Raw genomic sequence first — 23676 nt, 5'->3', positions numbered from 1 at the left:
GTGGTTTCCTTGAACTTTGGTGCCTGATGGTGCTTACTTATTAGTGAGAGTTCTCAGGTTACAAAATGAATATCGACAGACAAGTTAGCAGTCAGGGGCTGACACCCGTGAGGTGTTACATCTTGCTTTTTCATGGACTCATGTTGCAGGCCTTTGATAGACACTTCCCTGGTTTGCATGAAGCTGTTTAGTACATTGATATTTCACAGTAGTTCCCAAGAAGTACCCTGAATTCAGAGTATCCCTTGAATTCATTTGAAAAATAGAAAAAAATGAAATTATGACAGAATATAAAATAGAAAGTGTCTCTTCCTGGTCAGTTCCCTTGTCTGTCAAATGCTGTCACTTTAGTCTTAATGAAGCTTCAAGTCTCTGAAGGAGAAAGGAGGTGATAGAATCATCACATTTTCGACTTGGAAAAAGTCGTGGGTGGATGTGAGCAGTCCCTGGCTTGTTTGGATGAGGGAACTGAGGTTTAGTTCACCTCTTGGCTAGAGGCTGAGGGAGCAGACTTTTGAATTCCATCCTGCGTTGCTGATGCTTACATTGAGTCTTGCGTCTGTGGTTGCCTTGTTAGTACATCCACTAAAAGGACAGGTCTCAACATAAAATGGTAACGGGCAGGTGGACATGCTGAAACGTGTAGCATTTTTCTCTCTAAGGTTGTGGAGCTTAATTGTAGTGAACATAAGGTCAGCCACAGCTGCTTTGTGCACATGCTGTGGCTGCTCCTACCTAGGCACTCTGGAAGTCTTCCTGTAAAACCATTCTTTCTGACCAGTTAAATGTGTATATGGACATGTGTATGAGTATAGGATAGGCTCTCATATTCCATGGGTAGCTTTGCATATGCACTCTCTATCTAGTGACTTGCTTTCTTGTGTTCCCAACCCTGGTACATTTGGGAGAAGAGGAGGAAGGATGAGACTGGAAAGGGATGGGCAGGTGGGCAGAGGCTGGGTCATACAGGGCCTTGCAGGGGCAGGTAAGGGTTTAGAGTCTTTTCTAAAGAAAGTGGGGAGCAAGCTGCAGGACTTAGAGTTCTGTTGTGATCTCGTTAAAATGTGGAGTGATCATTCAGAGAACTGAACAGTGAATAGAACAGAAGCAGGCAGATCAGGTAGGGAGCTTCTGTGATAGATTAGGTAAAAGTGGGGGTGGATAGAGATGGAGAAGTGGATGGGTTTGAGATATATCTGCATGTGGACTCCACAGGGCTTGCTAGTGGATTAATTCTGGGGTGGAGGGACACTGAGGCAGAGAGGTACATCCAGAATAATTCCTAGGTGTTTGTCTTGAGCAACTGAGAGGTTACTGGTGCTCACTTGAGGAGCAGCAGTTTTGGGGGATCAGGAGTTCATTTTCGGATGTGTTAAATAGGATATTCATGAAATGTGTAGTAAGCAGCTGGGTAATAGTCTGGAGTTCAGTAGATTGAGACTGGCTAGAGAGAAAGATTTGGCAGTCATCAGCCTCTAGATGGTGTTTAAAACCATGTGATATGGCTTAGAATGAGAATTGATGATAAATAGTTCTTGGATAGTAAAGGAGAAGAGGGATGTCATCTCAGGTTGGTGGGGAAACATTCTGAGCAAAGGCACAGAGATGGCACATGGTCACGGAAGTAAGTAACTGGGCTGTATGCTGTGGAGGCTTGATTTGGAGTAGTTGTCCCAGCCTTGGCACTATTGACAAATCTGGTGTTACTGACTGGCTAATTCTTTGTTGTAAGGGGCTGTCCTGCATTGTACTGGCATTGTAGGGTATTTAGCAGTGTCCCTGTCCTCTACTGACTAGATGCTGGTAGTACTCTCTTCTCCACATCCCACTCATGGCAATCAAAAATGTCTCTTCCAAATGTCTCCTGTGGGGCAGAATTGCCCCTGGTTGAGAACCATTGATTTAGAGAGAAATGTCCCGGAGACATTTTTCTGAGGAGATGAGAGGAGGTGTATTATGGGTGGCCTTGAGAGTGTTACAACAATTTAGCCTTGAGGCATCTATCTATAGTGATTCAGTTGAGTCTTTTGAGCTTGTGTAGTCATTGGTGGGCTGAAAAAGATACTAGAAAAATGGGTCTGATGGTGAGCAAAAAATGAGTTCGGTGGAGGGGAAAGTAAATGCAGGGACAAGGCAATCACAGGTATGAAATGAGGGAGAGCTAGAGGAAAAGGTGAATCCAGGAGACATTTGGAGGACATTATGACATTATTAATGAGAATCCCAGAGATGGAGTGGTAAGGAAACACTTAGGTATCAGAGCTGGGTGATGGGGAAAATAATGGGAATCTAGGGTAGAAATGGAACAGTTGGAAGGGGCATGGTTTGTGGAACACAGAAGATCCTGCATTTAATCTGAGCATGTGGGGTTGGTGCTATGGGATATCCAAGGTCTTAATAGACTGTTGGAAATATGGTATGGTTTAGGACTAGCCATGTAGACTGGAATTCAGCTGCATAGAGGTGATAAAGGTCAGAAGCCCAAGACCAGGCACTTGGGGGAAACTAAAAATAAGAGGACAGGAGAGGGAGTGTGTCTATTGAAGGAGCAGTCTGAGAGGTTGGGGAAAACCAGGGAGGCAGAGTCCTGAAACCTGATTTATGTTATGGTTTGACTGCCCACTCTTAGCCCTGAATACAGTATAGAGCAGCAGAAACATCAAATTGAGGTTATTTTGTAGACATGATAATGGATTTATTAAGTGTACAGATTTATTGAGCACATTTATTGATTCCTGTACAGGTCTTGTATTGGAAAGCTCTGGGGATATGAAAATGGGTGAGGTCATTCATGACCTTAAGGAATTCACGGTCTAGAAGGGAAGACTGATGGGAAAAGAAATAGTTGCATAGGGTAGGGTGCTGTGATAGATTGTGTAAAAAGCACTGTGCAAACCTTGAAGGACCGACACTTGAGGAAAGAATGGTAGGGTAGTGAGGGAACTGAAGAGGTGATACCTGGACAGTGTCTTGAAGTATTTGGGAGGTTGCTTCTGCTTTTTGGCTATTGGGAAGAATGATGATAGGAACATAGGTATGCAAGTATCTGAGTCTCTGTTTTCAGTTCTTCTGGATGTTATGCTACTTTTGTGTTTAACTTTGAGAAACTGTCATTGTTTTCCACAGTGGCTGTACCATTTTATATCCCTGTCAGCAATGCATGAAAAGGCTCCAGTTTTTCCACATCCTTCCCGATGCTTGTTACTTTCTGTTTGTTTGTTTGATAGTAGCCATTATAGTGTGTGTGAAGTGAAACCTCATTGTGATTTTGATTTGAGGGAGAAGATGAAAGTAAAGGAGGTTTTGAAACAGTTTCTTGCTGTGGTGCTCTTCAGGACTGGAAGCACATAAAGGACAACAGTTCTGGAGGTGGGTGTGTAAGTTCAGTTTTAGACAGATCACATAGTATTTGAACATAAGAGCCCTAGGAAAACTTTTTCGTTACATTTGTTGAATGTCTGTCATGTATCAGGAACCGTGCAAAGTGCACCATTTAAGTTTTTGGTGACTGATGTGGAAAGGAGCTGATGTGGTCTAAACACAGAAATATCTTTGCAGATACAGAGATGTAATCAGATGGTTGTCCAGACTTCGTTGTTTTACATCTTCCTTTATGTGGCTTAAACTTTTAGTTTTATTCTGCCACTTTTGTTTTGTTATTGGTGTGTGGTTTGATGGATTTTTCCTGTCCCTATCTATTCACTTGTCACAATGAGGGGCTACAGAATAGGGCAGTGTTCTCTGTTTGTGTTGTCCTCCACAGCTGTTTCCTATAGTACAGACTCTGGAAAACAATGACCTCATGGTTTCCACAAGTAAACCTTTTATATATAGTAGTGGAAAGAAATCATTCAAAACTGAGTAATTTCAAATTACTCAGTAGCTTTTTTTTTTTTTGTCCTCTGTAGCTTTTTCCTTCAAAAATATTCTTGTTTGCTCTACTAATTAATTGCTCACTGGCTGTTCCTCAAATGACCTTTTATGTTTAACAAACAACATCTTTGCAGTTGCAGTGGAGCACATTGGCTGTCTGTTTCGTTTGACTGCGATCTTTCTGTATTTGGAAATCATTGTTTTATGCCCTGGACTGTGGTAGCTCCAAGAGGAACTGGCCAGTCACCGAACATCTGTTGCTTCTTCCCCTCAGTTGTTGAGCTTGGAAGGCAACAAACAGTGTGCCCACAAACCAATAAATAGTTCATGCTTTAGGAAATTGCACAGGACTGGTCAGAAACCTTCGTAAACTCATTACCAGCTCCATAAATTCTTTGATTTTTACTCTTGGTTTTGTAGTCATTAAGAGCAAGGCCGAGCTATCTGATTCTCAGGAAAGATTTAAAAAACAGTAACAGTCATAATCATGAAAATACCATTTGTTTGTGTGGAGCCAGATCACTTAAAATGTACATTTCGTATGCAGTTTTTCATTTAGTCTTCACAACAGCCCTGTGAAAGAGGCATTGTTATTCCATGTTTAAAACTAAGATGTTGGATTCAGTTCTAGTATCAGGGCCACAACTCCAACCTTGCCTGGTTTTTATGAAGATTAAACGAAAAGCTAGAAGTAAGGGTTTAGTATAAAAACCCATCTGTAGTAAGTATTCAAGAAAGGGCAGGTGGTGATAATGAAGCTGCTCATCCTAAGTCTGTGGCCATCCTTCCCCATTTCCAAATTCTGTTTCTTCCAGTTGATAGGTTTTATTGTTGCCAGGTAGTCTTACAGTTTACCTGTAATTACATTATTTCTCTTCTCAAAAAAAATGCCTTTACTTTTTCTTTTGTATACAAAATGGTATAAATTTCCTAGCTTGGCATTTCAGCGTTTCCAGAAAAATGAAAAAAGTCATACATAAAACCAGCCCTATTAAAAAAAAACTTTTAGATTTAATTAGACATAAAATCATTGTTCATTTGCTCTAAATGTTTCTAAATGCTTATTAATTTCTGTACTTATCTCGTCATGGACTGGTGACAGAAAGTTCACAGATGGGCACCTTGTCTGTGGATTGTACTTTGAAGAGCACTGCTGTGGAACTTCCCGTAGTCTGATTTTGCCTGTTGTATTACTATAGTTTCAATCAAACTGTTCTTCTGTCCCTGTATTCCCTGTAAACTGGTAGTTAGATAGAAAGGTTTAATAAGGTTCAAGGTTGAGGGATGTGTGTGTGTGTGTGTGTGTGTGTGTGTGTGTTTTAACCTCCTCCTTTTTTTTGGTAAAACTAATTTGTGGGTAGTGTTACAAACCTCCATCAGAAAGCCTGTACTGTCTGGTTATGTCTCCTGGAATGTTAATAATAATGATTATTCCTAGATCATTAAGGGTCAAAAATGGTGATAAAACTTTAACATTTCTTTTTCACTGAGCACCTAGAACACGTCTATAGAGACTTTTGCACTCAGCTAGTATTTGGTTAACTCAAATGTGGAGAAGAAAGGTAAGATAAATGCTTGATTTTCCCCACTTTTTTTTTTTTTAAGATTTTATTTATTTTTACACAGAGGGAAAGAGAGGGATAGAGGGAGAGAAACGTCAATGTGTGGTTGCCTCTCGCGTGCCCCATACCTGGGAACCTGGCCTGCAACCCAGCATGTGACCTTACTGGGAATCGAACCAGCGACGCTTTGGTTCACAGGCTGGCACTCAATCCACTGAGCCACACCAGCCAGGGCTCCCCACTTTATTTTCTATTTTTCAAAATAATTATTTGTTTTCTAAATGTGATTGGTGAGTTTTTTGTTGTAACCATGTAAATTCATGGGTTTAAATGCATATTTGATGTTTTTCAGTCAGTTAGTGATTAACCTTTCTGTTGCTCAGATCGTCCCAGTTTAGACCAGTGTAACAAATTGTCTCCCAAGTAAATTTGACATAATAATAGTAGTCTGTGATGTCAAACCAATGCAGGGAAGTTAAAATGTTTCAGGCTCATCTTACATGTCTCCTGCCCCAAATCTGGGACCAGTCTTTAAAGAGCCCTCGTTCCTTTTGGTGGCAAGTGGTACTGAAAGGCAGCATGCTGAGTACTAGGGCTGCACATGATTCCTATTTTTTCTAAGTAGGTAGCACTAGGAAATGTGTAATTTCTTTTAAGGATACACTAAATCATGAATTCATATTGATAATTCCAATTCAGGACTTCAGAGTTTTTATTTAACATCATTGATCTTACATCTGTTTTTCCTTTCTTCCATGCTGAAAATCCTGTTAAAACCACTGTAAATTCTCATTTGTGTTATCCATAATGTACTCATAAGTCTCAGAGTAATAATTCCAATACTACCACCAATAGTATGAGTCTTTGAAAAGATTTAAGATTTATTTTTGGTGTGTATGTATGTATTTATTTATTGCCTAATTACTATGTCTTAAAGTCACTTGTATTAATTCTAAGTGTGGCTTTTTCTCCAACTGGATATATAGTTAAATTTATTTATTTCTTTTGCTTTTGATTCTGAGGGATTGCGTTTTAAAATTTAATTATGTTGCATAATTATGTTAAAAAAATAAATATGCAGCCTGGAGTCAAATTTACAAAACAAGATCTGTTCATAGAAGTTTAGTTTCTGTCTCTGATCCCACACCCTCTTCTCTTTCTTCCTAAATTTTATGATTTTTTTATCATTGATTTTAATCTAAATAAATATGTGTAAGTGTGTATATATATGTGGTTGTGTACTGATGCGGACCCTGCAGGTCGGCCTGTGGGATCCATGTGTCATGGCTACAATGGACAAATTCACATGGACTACAGAAATCCTGTGGAGAAAAAGGGACGGCAGACAGGGGGAGAGGGCCTGAGAGAGCCCGACCCCTGTCTGGACAGGCTTTTATTGCTTTTCTGGGCACATTACATCCCCTCATTTACTATGCACAGGTTTGCTGCAGGTGATTACCTTTTACAGATAACAAAGGAAAGAATGTTGCTAATTACTTCAAAGAGAAGGATCAAGAGGGAAAGTGGTTGAACTGGTTACACTCAATACTTGGGAGGTTTAGCACAGACTTTAGGAAGTCAAAGATACTCAGTAAACATTTGCTGCCTCAATCCAGGGTGAGGGAGTTTTAGCAAAAGCAAGTCTCATAGCAGCCTAGGTACAATTGAGGCCTGATTCCCTGCGGGAGAACCTGTCCTTGGGCCTGGGCCGTGTGTGCCAGACCTCACTCCCCTCTGGCTTTTCCGAGTGGGGGCTGAGCTACATTTCCCACACATGGAATGGTTCCCTATAGTGTACTTTGGGTATATTCATATTTCCCTCCTATTTAAATAAATGCTAGCACACTATATGTAATTTTTTCCATCTTGCTTTTTTTCATATAGCTAACATGAGTGCTTACTATATGCCCTGCACAGTGGATTATTTTATTTACTCCTGATAACAGCGTAAGGTAGACATTATTTTTGTTTTGCAGATGAAGACACAGGTGTTTCTATAGAACTTTAATTCTGTAGCTCTCTTTATTTCCCATAGTAACTGGGTTTTACTTTGAGCAATGACAGGGGCAGAGAAAGGATGTTTTTAAACTGTAGGGAAGGAGATTCAACCTTTTTTTGAGATCCATAGCTCTCTACAGCTGGAGAAGACTAATAGTAAGATCCCCTTTCCTGACCAGAGGTGCTCCAAGTAAGTACAAAGATATATATATATATATATTTCATTTTTTAAAGATTTTATTTATTTATTTTTAGAGAGGGGAAGGGAGGGAGAAAGAGAGGGAGTAAAACATCAGTGTGCAGCTGCCTCTCAAACGCCCCTTACTGGGGGCCTGGCCCGCAACTCAGGCATGTGCCCTGACTGAAAATCAAACTGGTGACCTGGTTCTCAGGCCAGCACTCAATCCACTGAGCCACACCAGCCAGAGCTAATTACAAAGATATATTAATGTAATGTTTTTAATCTTATCCTAACATCACAGCCCCTTTCCCAGTGACGACAGCTTGGTGACTCTCCCTTATTTTAGAGCCTTGATTCCGTGGACGTGATCATGAAAAGACAATGCCTTTAAAAGCAACAGAGCATGGGAAGTAGCAACTAGTCAGTGATGTCAGGACTTTAATAGTGACAGGAAGGGAAGGAAGAGGGGAGTAGCCTTGTTTCCCTGCTGGCAGGAGAGAAAGAACACTGGCAGCTTTTAATGTTATACACAATGGGAAGAAGGGTTGGTTAGGTTGGGGACCTATTGTTCCTTCCCCTAGAGGCTCTACTGTGATGTCAGGCAGTGTTAGGCTGTTGTAACTGCTCCCCATCCCTTCCTGGTGATACTACTGATAACTCTCTCAAACTTCAGGCTGTTAGCATCCAAGGAGGGTGAGGGCAGCCAGCATCCAGGTCTACCCCTTTCCTTTTGACAATTTGTGAACCCATGAATTTGGACTTTAGTCAGAATCCTGTACAGCTAAGATCTTGAGTTGGTTGAGTTGAGTCTTGGTTTCCTTTTCCCGCTTTTCATTGCTGTATAACATCAGCCTCACAGGTCATGGTGTTCAACAACCATTGGTTCCTTTATACCTGAGAGATGGGAGCTTTTTAGCAGGAAAATCCAGTGAACCAGCCCACTCACCAACCCCACCCACCCAGGCTGTAAGAGCAAGCCTAGAACACAGGAGAGGGAGGGACCCTGGTAGGAACAGGCCACTGTAGTTACATGGGAGAAAGAAATGTGTTCCATCTTAAAATTTTCTCTGGGTCTGGCCTTGCAACTCTGTTTTGTAGCTCACTTTTGATGTATGTGTGCTCTTGGTTTTGACTCCTTCAATTGTAGATTCTTTTTGAAGGAGTGGTATTTAAATGTATTTAAATCTCCAGTGTGAACTGTGCTAGATGACTCCTTGGGGACTTCTCAGTATGATATATTCTGTGCCATTGTGCAGTCATTGTGTGATCTTTTCAAGTTATAGTAACCCATTCATCTCATCTTTGGGGAAATATAAGTTACTTCCCAGGTAATTATTTATTTGAACATCAAGTCTTTAAAATTTGAACTTCTTTTGGATTGATAGCATATTTTACATACTCACTTTTCCAGGAGAGGATCCTAGACACACTGCTACTGTTTTCTTGGTGATTTAGAGTATCTTGAGCATCATCCAATATACTCTTGGTCTGTAAGTTGGTGGGTTCTTTGGGGGCAAGTGGGGCTATATAGGACTTGATGAATAGTTCTGGATTGCCATATTGTTGAATTCTTGTTTCTGTTCTTTATAATGTTCCCTTTCGTTCCCTACCACTTTCCTTCATGGTCCTTCCTTCATTTTTCTCATGTTTCATCCTGGGAGCCTATACCTTCTACTTCCTCGTTCCTATGCTTTGCAGTTTCTAATTGTTTTTTAGTTAAGTAACCAGGTAAATAGAATCAGCTGTAAGTAAGACTAAGTAAACTGAGTTAGGGCCTGAGACTCTGGCTAAGTTAAGAAACTTTAGTGTTTTTCCTTTTTGAAGTCAACTAATTTTTGAAAACTTTTAAAGGAAGTATGGATACATACAGAAAAATGCATACTTAGTGTAAGCTTGATGAATTATCCTAAAGTGACAGTGCATCACCTGGTCAGGAAATGGGACATTGCTGGCCTCCAGAAGCTTCCTCTTTTGCTCCCTCCCAAATGCATCTGCCCCTTCCCCCAAAAGTTAACCACTCTTCTGGCTTGTAACACCATTGATTCATTTTGCCTGTTTGTGAATTTTACTATGAGTAAAATAATAGAGTGTACATTCTTTTTAAAAGCAGCTTTATTGAGGTATAACTTACATACCATATAATGCTTTCATTTAAAGTGTACAATTCAATGGTTTTGTAGTATATTTAGAATTAGCAACCATCAGTTTTAGAGCATTTTTATTATCCCCAAAGAAACCCATACCCATTTGCAGTCACTCCTCATTCCTCCCAAACCTCCCAGCCCTAGGTGTCCTTTAATCTACTTTTTGTCTCTAGTTTGGCCTGTTTTGACATTTCATATAGATAGAATCGTGCAACATGTGGCCTTTTGCATCTGGCGGCTTCTACTTAGCATGATGTTGTCAAGGCTGAAAAATATTCCATTATATGACTATACCACAGTTTGTTTATCCATTCATGTGTTGAACATTGGGCTTGTTTTCACTTTTAGGCTGTTATGAATAATGCTGCTGTAAACCTGACAACCTTCGTGGACAGATTTTTTGTGTGGCTATGTGTTTTCATTTCTCTTGAGTATATGTGCCTAGGAGTAGAATTGCCAGGTCATATGGTAACTCCATGTTTAACTTTCAGAGCAACTGCCCAACCATTGTTTAATAGTGCCTGCATCATTTTACATTCCCATGAGCAGTGGGTAAGGGTTTTCTAGTGTCTCTACATCCATGCCAACACTTTTTACTGACTATCTTTATAATAGCCACCCTAGTGGGTGTGAAGTGATATCTCACTGTGGTTTTGATTTGTATTAAGTATATATAGTTCTGTGTCTGGTTTCTTTTGCAAAAATTCATTATAACATCTATTTTGATAAGAACACTATCTGAATTATTGTAGAAAATTTGGAAATATGTAAAAGTTGAAAGAGGAAAACAGAAAATATATAAAAGTTGTTTGGCCTATTACTTTCTTGCCTTTTCCTCTTCTCTGTGTGTTTTAACATAATTGGGATCAACGTGTACAATTTTATGTTAAGTGATTTCATATGGTATCATGAGTAATTTTTGTCACAAAAACTTTTCAAATCATTGTATAATGGCACGATAACGTGTTTTTGATGGTTTCTGGTTGCGATTAATGTATTTTTTACATAATTCTTTCATTTTTTATGAGCAGAAAATGGTTACTACTCATAACATATATGAGTTATTTTTTTAATATATTGCATTGATTATGCTATTACAGTTGTCCCATTTCCCCCCCTTCACTCCACTGCATCCTGCACACCCCCTCCCTCCCACATTCCCCCCCCTATAGTTCATGTCCATGGGTCATACATATAAGTTCTTTGGCTTCTACATTTCCTATACTATTCTTACCCTCCCCCTGTCTATTTTCTACCTACCATTTATGCTACTTATTCTCTGTACCTTTTCCCCCCTCCCTCTCCCCTGTTGATAACCCTCCATGTGATCTCCATTTCTGTGGTTCTGTTCTTATTCTAGTTGTTTGCTTAGTTTGCTTTTGTTTTTGTTTTAGATGTGGTTGTTAATAACTGTGTTTGCTGTCATTTTTACTGTTCATATTTTTTATCTTCTTTTTCTTAGATAAGTCCCTTTAACATTTCATATAATAAGGGCTTGGTGATGATGAACTCTTTTAACTTGACCTTATCTGAGAAGCACTTTATCTGCCCTTCCATTCTAAATGATAGCTTTGCTGGATACAGTAATCTTGGATGTAGGTCCTTGCCTTTCATGACTTGGAATACTTCTTTCCAGCCCCTTCTTGCCTGTAAGGTCTCTTTTGAGAAATCACCTGACAGTCTTATGGGAACTCCTTTGTAGGTAACTGTGTCCTTTTCTCTTGCTGCTTCTAAGATTCTCTCCTTATCTTTAATCTTGGCTAATGTAATTATGACTTGTCTTGGTGTGTTCCTCCTTGGCTACAGCTTCTTTGACACTCTCTGAGCTTCCTGGACTTCCTGGAAGTCTATTTCCTTTGCCAGATTGGGGAAGTTCTCCTTCATTATTTGTTCAAATAAGTTTCCAATTTTCTGCTCTTCCTCTTCTCCTTCTGGTACCCCTATAATTTGGATGTTGGAATGTTTAAAGATGTCCTGGAGGTTCTTAAGCCTCTCCTCATTTTTTAAAATTATTGTTTCTTCATTCTGTTCTGGTTGGATGTTCCTTTCTTCCTTCTGGTCCACACTGTTGATTTGAGTTCCAGTTTCCTTCCCATCAGTATTGATTCCCTGTATATTTTCCTGTGTTTCTCTTAGCATAGCCTTCATTTTTTCATCTAATTTGTGACCAAATTCAACCAGTTCTGTGAGTTTCCTGATTACCAGTGTTTTGAACTGTGCATCCGATAGGTTGGCTATCTCTTCATTGCTTAGTTGTATTTTTTCTGGAGCTTTGATCTGTTCTTTCATTTGGGCCTTTTTTTTTTTTTTGTGGTCTTGGTGTGCCTGTTACATAAAGGGGCGGAGCCTTAGGTGTTCACCAGGGCGGGGTAACACTGGTACCTGCACTGTGATGCTGTATGTGGGGGAGGGGTCCTATAGGGAGCAATGGGGCTTGCTCCACTCTCTGCTGGTTTTCAGTCACTCCCTCTGCTACCCACAGTCAAATTGGGCCTTTCTGGTGCTGCTTCCCAGTGGTTGGGTTTGTATATGTTCTAGGCCCCTGTGGGTCTCTCCAATGAACTCTTCCTGAGATGCTGGGAGTTTCTCCTGCTGCCGCCCCACCCCCCACAAGTGTTTTCAATCAGTTGTGTGAGGCTTTATTTCCCTGCACTGGAACTCTGGGTTGCTTGGTCTGTTGCTGGGTCCACCAGCTGCTGCCTCGCTGGCCAGCTGCAGCTTTGCCCACCCAGCTCCACAATTGGCCACCTTGCTCGGTCTGCCAGCCGCCGCCTTGCTGCAAGTCCTCTCCACCTGGCTGCCCATCTCCGCCCCTCCTACAGTCTGGATGAATGTTTCTTCTTTAACTCCTTGGTTGTCGGACTTCCACGCAGTTGGATTTTCTGTCAGTTCTGGTTGTTTTTTGTTTTTAAATTGTTGTTGTCCTTCTTTTGGTTGTGCGAGGAGGCACAGTGTGTCTACTTATACCTCCGTCTTGGCCGGGAGTCACATATATGAGTTATTAATATCAGTAAGAAAACTACAATTACTTTTGACTTTTTTTTGGATATATAGAAGTGAAATTCCTGGTTCAGTGGTTATCTATTTAAAAGGTTCTTCAGTCTAATGTTCTTCCAATAAAGGTATTTTGGCCAGACAGTATTTTGAAGGTTCTTAAGTCATAATTGTTACCTTATTTTACAGAAGTATTGTACTATGGACAGCGTGTAAGAATGTCTATCGTAGTCTGTTGCAGAATAGACATCTTTAAGTTGATAAGTGGAAAATAGCATTTTATTGTTTTAAACTGCATTTTCTTGTTGATAGTGAGGTAGGAAAGCTTTATCTGTTCTTTAAGGTGGAAGTACATCTATACAATGGTAATAGTTAAGTAATTTCATGGAATTCTCTGTGTTTGCTTTCTATATATTCACGCACTCTTCCATTTAGCCTTTTACAGGCAGATGACCAAGTACTAAACCAGCTAGGATTGTTCAAGTTTGGGGCAGGCTAGACCAGGCCAAGGCAGGAAGGTTCTAATCATACTTTACTAGGAAAAGCCTGAAGCTACCTCTTTTTGTGTGATTTGATTCTTGTGAGGGTTGGAAAAACCAGAGGCGGCCAGGGGTGATTTGGAGACTGCTCAGTGTATGACTTAGGAGTTAGCCTGGCTTAACTTTCAGGCATGCATGGCGTTAGGTATGGAGAAGAAGTGATATGACAGGCTTGGGATTTGTAGGCATCTCCAGCCAGTTAAACTTTATTGGGAGTACTGTGGGTTTATGGTGCTATGAAGTCATAATTTATATATGCTTTAAAGCAAGATTATTTCCAGAATATTTTGGATCCTTTTCTATAAATTTTTTTTATTTCTATAAAATAAAGAAAAGGAATTGTCCTTTTCTATAAATTAGCTGTTTGACCAAAACCATTTTAGATTTATCATTAAATACCAATATATTCAAAATCACATGCATATGCAGCACACTGATTAAGAAGAAATATTTGCATGTTTGGCCTTGGGATAGTTCAAGGCCTGACCTCATGCCTCCTCCATGCCTTGTCTTCCTCACCCTATTCTCCTTCCAAGGATGTGTGGATTACTTCACTTCACCTCAAAGAGGAGTGCCACTCGATCAAGAACTTGGCAGGGCCATGTGCTGACCTAAGCCAAGCCCATGTTCCCCCTCTCCTTCCCTCCACTTGATCAGGAAGCTGACTGATATTCTTTTCTTTTCCTAGGCCTAAGCTTTCACTTGCCATCTAGCAAGCCAGGGTGGCCTGGAAAAGCCCCTGATGGGTGTCTAAAGGCATAAACTCTCCTTTTTTCCTCTGTCTTTCCCTCATTTTTCTTTGATGCTGGCTGCTGTCACATTTTCCCTCTAGGGATAAGACCCAAAGCTTGTTTTTGGCTTTGGGTTTAGGATTCAAATTTGGTGTAAGGCTCCCTAGGTCTGTCTAGCAGAGAAGAAAAAAATTCTCAGTGTAGTGCAGCTGACTTCACTGAGATTTGGGGCAAATACTTCAGCTAGAAATAAGGTATATTTCTTTTCGCCAGCCCCATCTTCTGTGTGTAAGATTTGGGTTCCCTGGCCAAAATACCAGGGTGTGCTCTCTTAAGATCATTCTTAACTACCACCTAATTATTGTTATCAGCTAATGCATTTTAAAAAATGTGGAAAATACAGAAACATGTAAAGAAGAAAGAGATAAATCACCTAAAACTTCCCATTCCAGGATAATGATGGTTGGTATTTTGGTGTATATTTAGAAGAATAAAAGACAAAAAGGTCTTTAAAATGTATTTTAAAAGTTTCAAATCGTGTTTATATGTAGTTTTGTATCTTCTTTTCACTTAATTGTGTTATGTACTCATTTCTCCATGTTTTCTAAATTAATTCTCACAGATGTCCTACATTCCATAGTAGGACTATATAATAATTTCTTAGATATTTAAATGGCTTTTCCAGTTTTCTGGTTTAACTTTTAACTGTTGAAGATCATTACATTTAACGTGTGTCGACCTTTTAGTTACCTCAGGACTTGGCGTTTGCTTTTTAGATTGGGTTGATTGTTAGCCAAAAAATTTCTACTTCCTCCTTAAAAAAAAGCATGATTTTACTGTATTGGGAAGAATCTTAAATGGTGTTGGAAATAATGAGTCCCAAAAGAAGACATTCTTGGATTACTTGAGTTACTTGATTGGCTATGTAATCACATCGTGGTGGTGACTCAATCTGACTTTAAGTTTGGAGTCAGCTAGGCTTAGCCTCGTCGAGTGTGCCGAGAAGGGTGGCCAGAACAGACTTCATCCCCACTAGCAGAGTGGTGTGAGCGCCAGAAGGTGAAGAACACTTCCCTTGACATTACCTGATGAGAGACAGATGGAGTTCTCCAAAGCCTTGTCTCTCTCTAGTCTGCTCTCTGTTGCAATTGGGGACACTCTTGCAGGATAGCATTCTTCACAAGCTGCAACTTGATCTTCTGGCATAGTCTGAATTCCTCCTTATTCCTCAGATAACATCTCAATTAGATAAACTGCAGTTTTGTTTCTGGACCATATTTCAGTCATAGGAAAAAATGCAAATTACAACAAAACAAACACTGATTAACAAGGATTTATTTAAAAGCAAATAAACTCCCAGAATCCTCAGGCTTTGTGCAGCTGTAGTTCATTTTCCTACACGTTTTATGTCTGCATCAAGAATTGACACTCAGAATGAAGAGAACCTTGAGTCCTGTATGATCCTGAGTTGTATAAAGGAAGGGAATCATTTGTTGAAGAGGGATTATTGACAAAATGGTTTTAGGCTGTTTCAGTAAGATAAGTTTGAAGAATTAGGTTAACTTTGGACAAATCACTTCTCGAAGCCTAGTTTTTCATCTGTAAATAGTAATAATGATGATGATTAATAATGACTTACAGCATAGGGAATTTTTGAAGGCTTGGTTTTATAGGAAATAACAACTATAAACAATTAGTATAGTGCCTGATATATTACTGGCACTCAAATATTAACTTTCATTGTTACTCTCTGTGTCAAGTATTATATTTGTCAGGTACAGGGTGGTGGATAATATTGAATAAAATATTCCTGATCACTAGTGGTGGAGATGGATATGAGATAATACTTTCTGATAATGTGAATAAAATACATTGTAATAAGTGACGGTAATCCAGTGAGGACAAAAGAGCTTCCCACAAGTTTTAGTGCTTTTGGAAGTGAAACTTGAGAGCTTTTCCAGTGTGACCATGTTTTTTTCTCAGACTTGGCTTCACGTTAGAATTAGAATTTTTAAAGAGAAGAATCACACTTGAGAAAAGATTAGTGATGATCACATCCCTCATAGACCTGGCTCTGCTGCCAGGACATGGTTTTTATTTAAAAATTTTTTTTCCAGGTATTTTAAAGTGTAGGCAAGGGTCAGGAGATAAAGCCTTAGATATTTTTTCCTTTATCTTTCTCTTTGGGATTTTCCAGGATTATATACTACCACAGGGTAATTTGAAAGTTACTTAACAGCAGCTGTATAGAATTTTAGAATTTATGTAATGCTTTTATGATATCTTTAAAGCCCCACACTAATCTTTTTAGAAAATATTATCATCACCATATTTCAAAAAAGATAGTGTAGGCTCAGAGAAATACAAAGTAAAAGGTGATGGAAAGAAGACTTGAACTCAGTTGTTGAGAATTCAGTCTTTCTGTTTCTGTTGCATTTCTAGTGGAAACTTCCACTACTTGGAGGCCTTTCCTTGTTGCTCTGTTTTCTGCTTTATAGCTTTATGATCTGTTGGGAAATCTTTGCTCATTGTTCATCTTGCTGAACTACTTGTCATATCTTCCTTTTTGTATTTCATCCTTTTATCCTGGCTCTAATGCTCTTGACCATACTTCCACCCTTAGTTATAGTTTCTTGAAATGCAGTAACCCTTTCTTAACCCTTTTATGACAGCGTTTTCTTTTAGACAAGATATATGCCCTTCCTAGTCTATATTTCAAGTAATAAATTTCTTCCCCCAAGTCTTTGTGTCTAAAGTTAGTTTTACAACACTGCACATAGCCCTTGCTATCTACGTAGGCTTAGTTCTTGAGTTCTTGAGAACTTGGATATAAGGAGCATCTCTGTTTGATTTACCCTGTGTTAGGCCCTTGTGTCTGTAAGGGTCAAGGAGCTGTATACCAGAAATAACTCATTTTTCCCTGTGGTTTCTTGATTCCCATTACTTTTCTGTTTCCTGTAACACATAGTTAGGATGGTTATTAGATTATCCTATGATTTGTTTTGTCAGGGGCTGAAGGAAAATCAGTAGTCCCTTGGGTATCTGCAGCAGGAAGATGTCACCATTGCGAAGGGCCAGAAAGAGGAGCCTTTGTATTTGTCTATGTTCAGTGAGGTCTCCTGTAAATTTTCCTTCAGTTTGTGAGGTAGTGATTTAGGGCGAGGTTGATCCAGAGCAGTTTTTGCCCCAGTTGTACAGGGTTGTGGGAGTCTCTGTGGCCTGTTTAAGTGGGCACAGCAAAAATCTTGTCAAGCAGTTTGAGCCGCTCACTGAGAGCCTGGAACATAGTGATTGGTGGATAAATGCTGAATGAGTTGAAATAACAGTGGCAGGAAGCATAAAACAAGTTGAATGCAAGCCTGATAAAGAACTTAATATTGTCTTCACCCTGAAACTTGATGGACACTGTCCATAAAATACTTACTTTGACCCATAATGAAGCATTTGATTTCAGCTAATTTGTTTCTTAAAATGCAGATGCTGAGAACTTCTCCATTGAAAGTAAATGAGAGAGGGTCCTGAACAGAGGCTTGTTGTGCTTCTGGCAACTTGTGTACCAGCTGTATGCTGCCATATTTGTGTTTCTCTTGTTGTACTTAAGACTTCCTCTCAGCACCTGTCCTGTGCTTCCTCCACAGAACAAACACTACTAAACAAACAGACAAAAACAATTTCCCTGCCTTCCTGTCTGTAACTTCTCTGAACCCATTACTATCCTTACCTCCTCTTCTGTCTCTCCCACCTCCTTTTGAAAGCAATTAGTTCCTGTACTTCTTAGGAATCCCTCCTCCTCCCTTTACTAAGAATCCTCTTTCTTCAGGTATCTCCTTTCTGTTAGATTCTTCCCTCACCATGTAAGTCCTTCTCCTGTGTAAGCCCCCTCTGGGTAGTCATGGCATCTTTTATCCTTCCTTTTTTAACAGAGTTTCTTGGATTTGAAGAGTGGTCTTCTTGCAAGCATTCAGTCTCATTACTTTTTCTTCTCTTTCACCGTTTCTGATCTGCCTTACTGAAATTGCAGTTGCCCTCTTCGTTCGCCATTCCAGAGGTCCTTCTCATGCCTATCTGACTGACTTTTCTACAGAGCTGACATTGTTACTCCCATCACCCTGAAGGTTCCGTCTCCTTCTGCTTGTGTTTCCACTCTCTCCTGACTGCTTTCTCTTACCTTCTTGGGCTTCTTTGCTGTGACTTGTCCCTTCTTTGCTAGTGTTAAGATTCTGTCTTGCCTGCCTCCTTTCCTTATTAGATGTCCCCTGGTTACTTCCTCTAGCTCACATGATAGGTATATGCTGCTCTGATTGAATTTCCCAGCCATTTGTCTTTCCTGAGCACCAGACTTAACCTCACTTGGGATCCTGTAGGTACCTTAAACTCAACATGTTCAACACTCTGCAGTCTTCTGTTCCTTACTTCATTACCCACCTAAGTCAGACACTAAAAACCTGCTGTCATCCCTGAGTGTTACCAGTCACCTGTTTCTCTTCCATCGTGAGTCAGCCATGTCATCAGCAGTGCTGTTGGTGCTGGTGTTTTTTCTTGATCCATTTTTCTGTACTAGGAAATCTTCCCTTTCTTTTGTAGCTCACACTCTTCCATTGTCCATACCAATGACTCTGGTTTTGATTCTCCTAAATGAGAATGTAAGGCCACAAACCAAACCACTTCAAGATTAAGGAAGATACCATGTATAAACTACAGGGAGATTGAAGAAGGTGAAGGCTGAGAAAGAAGAGATTGGATTTGGGATTTGGGTGACATCTGACCTCTGAGGGAAGTTCTGTTGTATGGTGAAGACTTTCTCCTACAGCCACCATCCTTTTGTGTGCCTGTTTCTGAGATGGCATCCAGGGAGCATCCTTGTTTGTTATCAGGGTCCTTTCTCTCTCTTGCTCACTTCATTCAGTTAATCAGTTTTGCCAGTGACACCTCAATTCTCCTATTTTTGTCCCTTTGATTTTTTTCTCTCTTAATTTGAATCTTTGTAAATCATCTTTATGTTTCATTGACATCTAATTGACAGAACATCAAATTGTGTTGGGTCTTTTTCAAAATCAAAATAAAAATCTTTCCCCTCTTTTTATCTCTGTTATCATTATTTTAATTGGAAAATTACAGTGGGCAATTTTTATTTCTTTGGCTGACTTTATTATTCTCCAACTTTTAACAGTATTGATCATTTTCTGCATAACTCTCTTCACTTGACTAGGGACTTCATTCTCCTGATTTTCTTGCCACATTTTTGATGGCCTTTTCTTGGTCTCTTTTGAGGTTTTACATTGAGCACCTGTTTTTGCATTGCTGTTTGCAAAGTCCTTTAACACCTTTGAGAGCTTTCATTCCTCTTTGGAATTATGAACAGTTTATCATAAAGCCAGGGCTTACAACTAATTAATGCTGATTTATTTACTTATCTAGAGTATTGTGTCAAAGAATGCACTGCAGTACCGTGGAAATGCCCAGCATGATGCCCAGGAGTTTCTGTTGTGGCTTTTGGACCGAGTTCACGAAGACCTCAATCATGCTGTGAAGCAGAGTAGCCAGCCTCCTGTGAAGGTGAGAGTACCCCACCTGGCAATCAAGGAGCAGGGAGCCCAGGGCCCATTCTCTCAAAACTGAGGAGCTGTGCAGTTTGCATTTAGTTCATGTAGTGATGCTGAGTAAGCTCTAGGTGAGTAAAAAGTTCACGGATACTTAGAGGATTTCTCCACATTTACTACTGTGTTGGCAGTGTGAGATGCCAGAGGCACTGTCTCCCAGGAGCTTACAGTCTAATGAGAGGGGACACATTTGCCTGTATGACTATCTTTAGACTAAAATTAAGTGGTTCCATCTCACAAAACTGTTTTTAAAGCAAAAATTTGCTTTCTAGTCCAGTGAGACCCACTGGAATGAATACATAGTCAAAAAGTAAATACATGAAAAAACCCCACAAAACAAACAAATAAACAAAAGTAAATACATGGATGTCTTGTTGTTAGGATTGCATTTGAGTATAGGAACTGAACACCCAGAATATTCTTACTGAGAAAGAGTGATTTATTCTCAATTTTGTACATATAGCCTTACTGTGGTAAAATGATTTTTGTAACGGGAATAATTAAGATAAAGAGTTGCCTTTCTTTCGCAGCTTTTAAAGTTTTTGATAATTCTGCTCAGTACCTCAAATTTTAAATTTGTAGTTTTGGTAAGTTGTTGAATCTTTGATTCAAGGTCCTTTTGTGCCTGAACACTTTGTACTGTCATATGGCTCTATGCTTGTGGCTGACTCTCTCTACCACCAGATTGAGATGAACTAATGTCAGGAACTGTGTCTTATTTTTGTACCCTAAAGCCCTCTGTAGTGCTCTCTGCACATAGTAGCAGGTGCTCAGTAACTAATTGTTAGGTGGGAGGACATGAGAAAGTCAAGTGAAATAAGAAATGGAGTGATTAGGCACCAAAATCAGCAGCTAGCAGGCACTAGAAAATTTAGGCATGGTAGAGACCAGTGGTTGGGATTATTTCCTGGAAGAGGTTAGAGCGGGACTTTGAGAGTTGGAAGGAGATTGGAGTGTCCTGGAGAAAAACTGCCTGGGTAGGGTGGAGAGACGGGGATGTGTGAGAGAGCCTGTGAGGAGATGAGTTCTGTGACCCAAGTCCTGGCCACTGTGTTCTGGTTCCTTTAGTAGATACCTTTCACTGAAACATCTCCACCTGAAGCATAGCTTATATAAGAAGGCAAGGACGTTTGTGACACTTTCAGGGTCATCTTTAATCAACAATTGGTACTTCTGGTCTGTAAAATTGTGCTTCCTTCTTTTAAGCCACCGTCAGAGGCTGATGTGATGCCTGAGGGGCCATCTTTTCCTGTCTGTAGCACTTTTGTACAGGAACTTTTTCAAGCCCAGTACCGGTATGAGCAAATTAAATTTCCCCTTATGTTGTCTGTTTACATGGTTGTAAGTGATCTTAATATGCATTTCTTACATTTTTGTTTTTGAAGATCTTCTTTGACATGTCCTCATTGTCAGAAGCAGAGCAATACTTTTGACCCTTTCCTCTGCATTTCTTTGCCAATTCCTCTACCCCACACAAGGTAAGAACAGATTTAATAAAATTAAGGTGGTACATTCCTGTGTGTTCCTTTTTCTCTGTAGGCTCCTAAGAGGTCTTCTTACTTATTTAGACAAGTAATGAGTTTAGTGATAAATTGAATATAGGCATTGGTAAAACCTTACAGAAATTTATGAATGCCTCTCTGAGTTTGCAGGGTGCATGGGACAGGTGTATATATATTCATTTGCTCATCAATGCACAGCATGGCAGGGGGGAGAAATGTTGAGTGCCTTCTAGATTCTCTAGAGGCCTTACATTTCACTTTAATTAATTGCATTATTTGAACATTTTCTCAAAATTTCCAGGTGTTACACTGTTTTAAGGAAAATAAAAAATATATGTGTTATATTTTTGGTTTTTGAAGCTAAACTTTTCCAGAGGTCTCTTGATTATTGTTTGATAGTTTTACGTAGGTCCAAATGAGGTTTTCTATTTGGCTTCCAAATAATGTTGTAGGTTAGCTTCAGTTTTACATTGATTTCCAATCAGGTTTGTCTTGCTTCCATATTTAAGTTGAAATAAGCAACTAATGAGCAGATCTGACTTTGGTTTGTACAGGCCTCTCTATGTCACTGTAGTATATCAAGGGAAGTGTTCTCACTGCATGAGGATTGGCGTAGCTGTGCCTCTGTCTGGGACTGTCGCCAGACTTCGAGAAGCAGTGTCTGTGGAAACAAAGATCCCCACTGATCAGGTAATATGCCTGCTAATGCCAATCATGCTAGGAACCATGAAAGTGGCTTTCTGTCCTCCTGGAATTTTTTAACAGTTCTCTGCCAGATATGGTTAGATAGAGATGTCAAACCAGTTGCTTCTGTGTTGAGGAAAAGGGATATTAAGACCCAGGGGAGAATAATGTACACAAAACATTTCTGTGTTTCATTTAATTGTGTGTACGTTTTTAAAAGGAAAGCTTTGACTTTACCCTAAAAGTTTCCTTTTTTTTTCTTTTAGCTTTGTTTGTAAAGTATAATTACTTAATCCCCTTCAATTATACTTATGGAGGCTTATGTAGGAAGAGCATCCCTATGGTATTTGAAAGTCAGAGAAGCTTACAGAACCTGAGCCATGACTCTTGAAACATTTCCCATCATGGTGACGAGCACAGGCATTTGACTAGTTCTTGCGCATAGATACTCAGTTCTGTTTGTTTTCTGGTGAAAGCTGGACCTCTCTCTTACCTTGTTTAGATAAGAAAAAGGAAGTTTTGCGCCCACCCCCCCCCCTTTCTTTTTTGGGTAAATTTTTGATACTTAAATTGGCCTAAAATACATTTGGCCTGTTTGTGACTTGACATTTTTGCATACATGTTTTTACTCAATTCACTGTTAATGATTTTATTTGGAAAGACATTCCGTACTTAGGATTTACTAAGGAAAGATGATTTAGTGGCTGAGTACTTTCTCCTTAGATTGCTTCTGGAAGCTGTCCTACTTACATAGTGAAGGTGTTATGTACTTTGGCTGCAGATGTCCTCATTTAGGAAGTTACCACAGTAAAACAAATACCACCAGCAGTGTTGCCCTTAGAAGCAAACATCGTACATTTTCAGAGGCCCAATACTGGCACATTCATAAAATGTGCATGTTCTTCCTTACTCTTAGGAGCTCATTAATTCATTTTTTTTCCTTCAGGATGAGGGCAAAGACAGAGAGGAAGGGAGGCTTAGTTATGTGTCCAAGGCAAATCTGGTTGTCTCTTTAAAGCTTTTGGTACTGTCTGCCTCTTTTGCCATGCAGTTTAAATGAGTGATATAACTACAAGTTTGTTTTGACCTCAACTTGCTGGAGAAAGTGGATTATATCTGCATGTTCACCTGCAGAAAAACAATGTGGGCATTAAAATCATTAGATAGAAAGTGTGCCAGGAGTATTTTCTTTGGAGTATTTGTAGTCTATGCCACCCAGCCCCCTTTCACCTCATAGACTCATAGTATGTTTGTGTTAGTAAAGGGAACCTTAGGGGCCCAGTCCAAACCCCTCATTTGAAGGAGGCCCAGAGAAACCATGTGACTTCTTTAAGGTCACAGGGCTGGTTTGTGGCAGGCTGGGATTGGAGCCTCCTTATGCCCAATCCAGTGCTTTTTTGCTAAACAGTGCTGCTGAGCATGTAATGAAGTTTCTAAGTGTCTCTATTGTTTTAACCCATCTTTTGTTTTTATTTTTACTGTGCATTGTTCAACCATTTCAGAAACAAAACATAGCAAGTATCTCATATTAAATATCTTAGAACTAGGGGTTACTAACTTAGTACTGTGCTGTAAATTCATTCTTACTTTTTCCTGTGCATATATTTCATTTACTATTTTATAAAAATGAACTTGTTTTTTACCTTGCTTCTTTTTACTTAGGAGATTTTTCCATGTTAGTACAACGATTAGTAGTTCATTCTTTGTTACAGCTTTATAATTCCAGTAGGGCTATATTATATTTAACTAGTTTCTATTGTTGGACCTATTGTTGGACATTTGAGTTGATTTCAGTTTTTTCTTAATACAAATATTGGTGGTTATCTGTTATTTTTTAACCTGGAAAGAAGAAAATTGATGATGTAGAA

At 39.5% G+C, this 23676-nt stretch overlaps 1 protein-coding gene across 2 annotated transcripts in view; it reads left to right on the top strand.

The window, feature by feature from the left end:
• The window catches only part of USP31 (ubiquitin specific peptidase 31), an 80735-nt gene that overhangs the window by 23256 nt on the left and 33803 nt on the right, over positions 1 to 23676 (top strand). For both annotated transcript variants that reach the window (XM_045195376.2, XM_024560479.3), the window contains exons 2-5: positions 19441 to 19578; positions 20829 to 20917; positions 21008 to 21100; positions 21679 to 21814. In XM_045195376.2, coding sequence (XP_045051311.2) covers positions 20850 to 20917; positions 21008 to 21100; positions 21679 to 21814 — 297 coding nt within the window. In that variant the 5' untranslated portion in view covers positions 19441 to 19578; positions 20829 to 20849. The remainder of the gene's footprint in view (positions 1 to 19440; positions 19579 to 20828; positions 20918 to 21007; positions 21101 to 21678; positions 21815 to 23676) is intronic.

This window comes from Desmodus rotundus, chromosome 1 (genome assembly GCF_022682495.2).
Source record: "Desmodus rotundus isolate HL8 chromosome 1, HLdesRot8A.1, whole genome shotgun sequence".
NCBI classification, from domain to species: Eukaryota; Metazoa; Chordata; class Mammalia; order Chiroptera; family Phyllostomidae; genus Desmodus; species Desmodus rotundus.
This window is presented reverse-complemented; position numbering and strand designations above follow the sequence as displayed.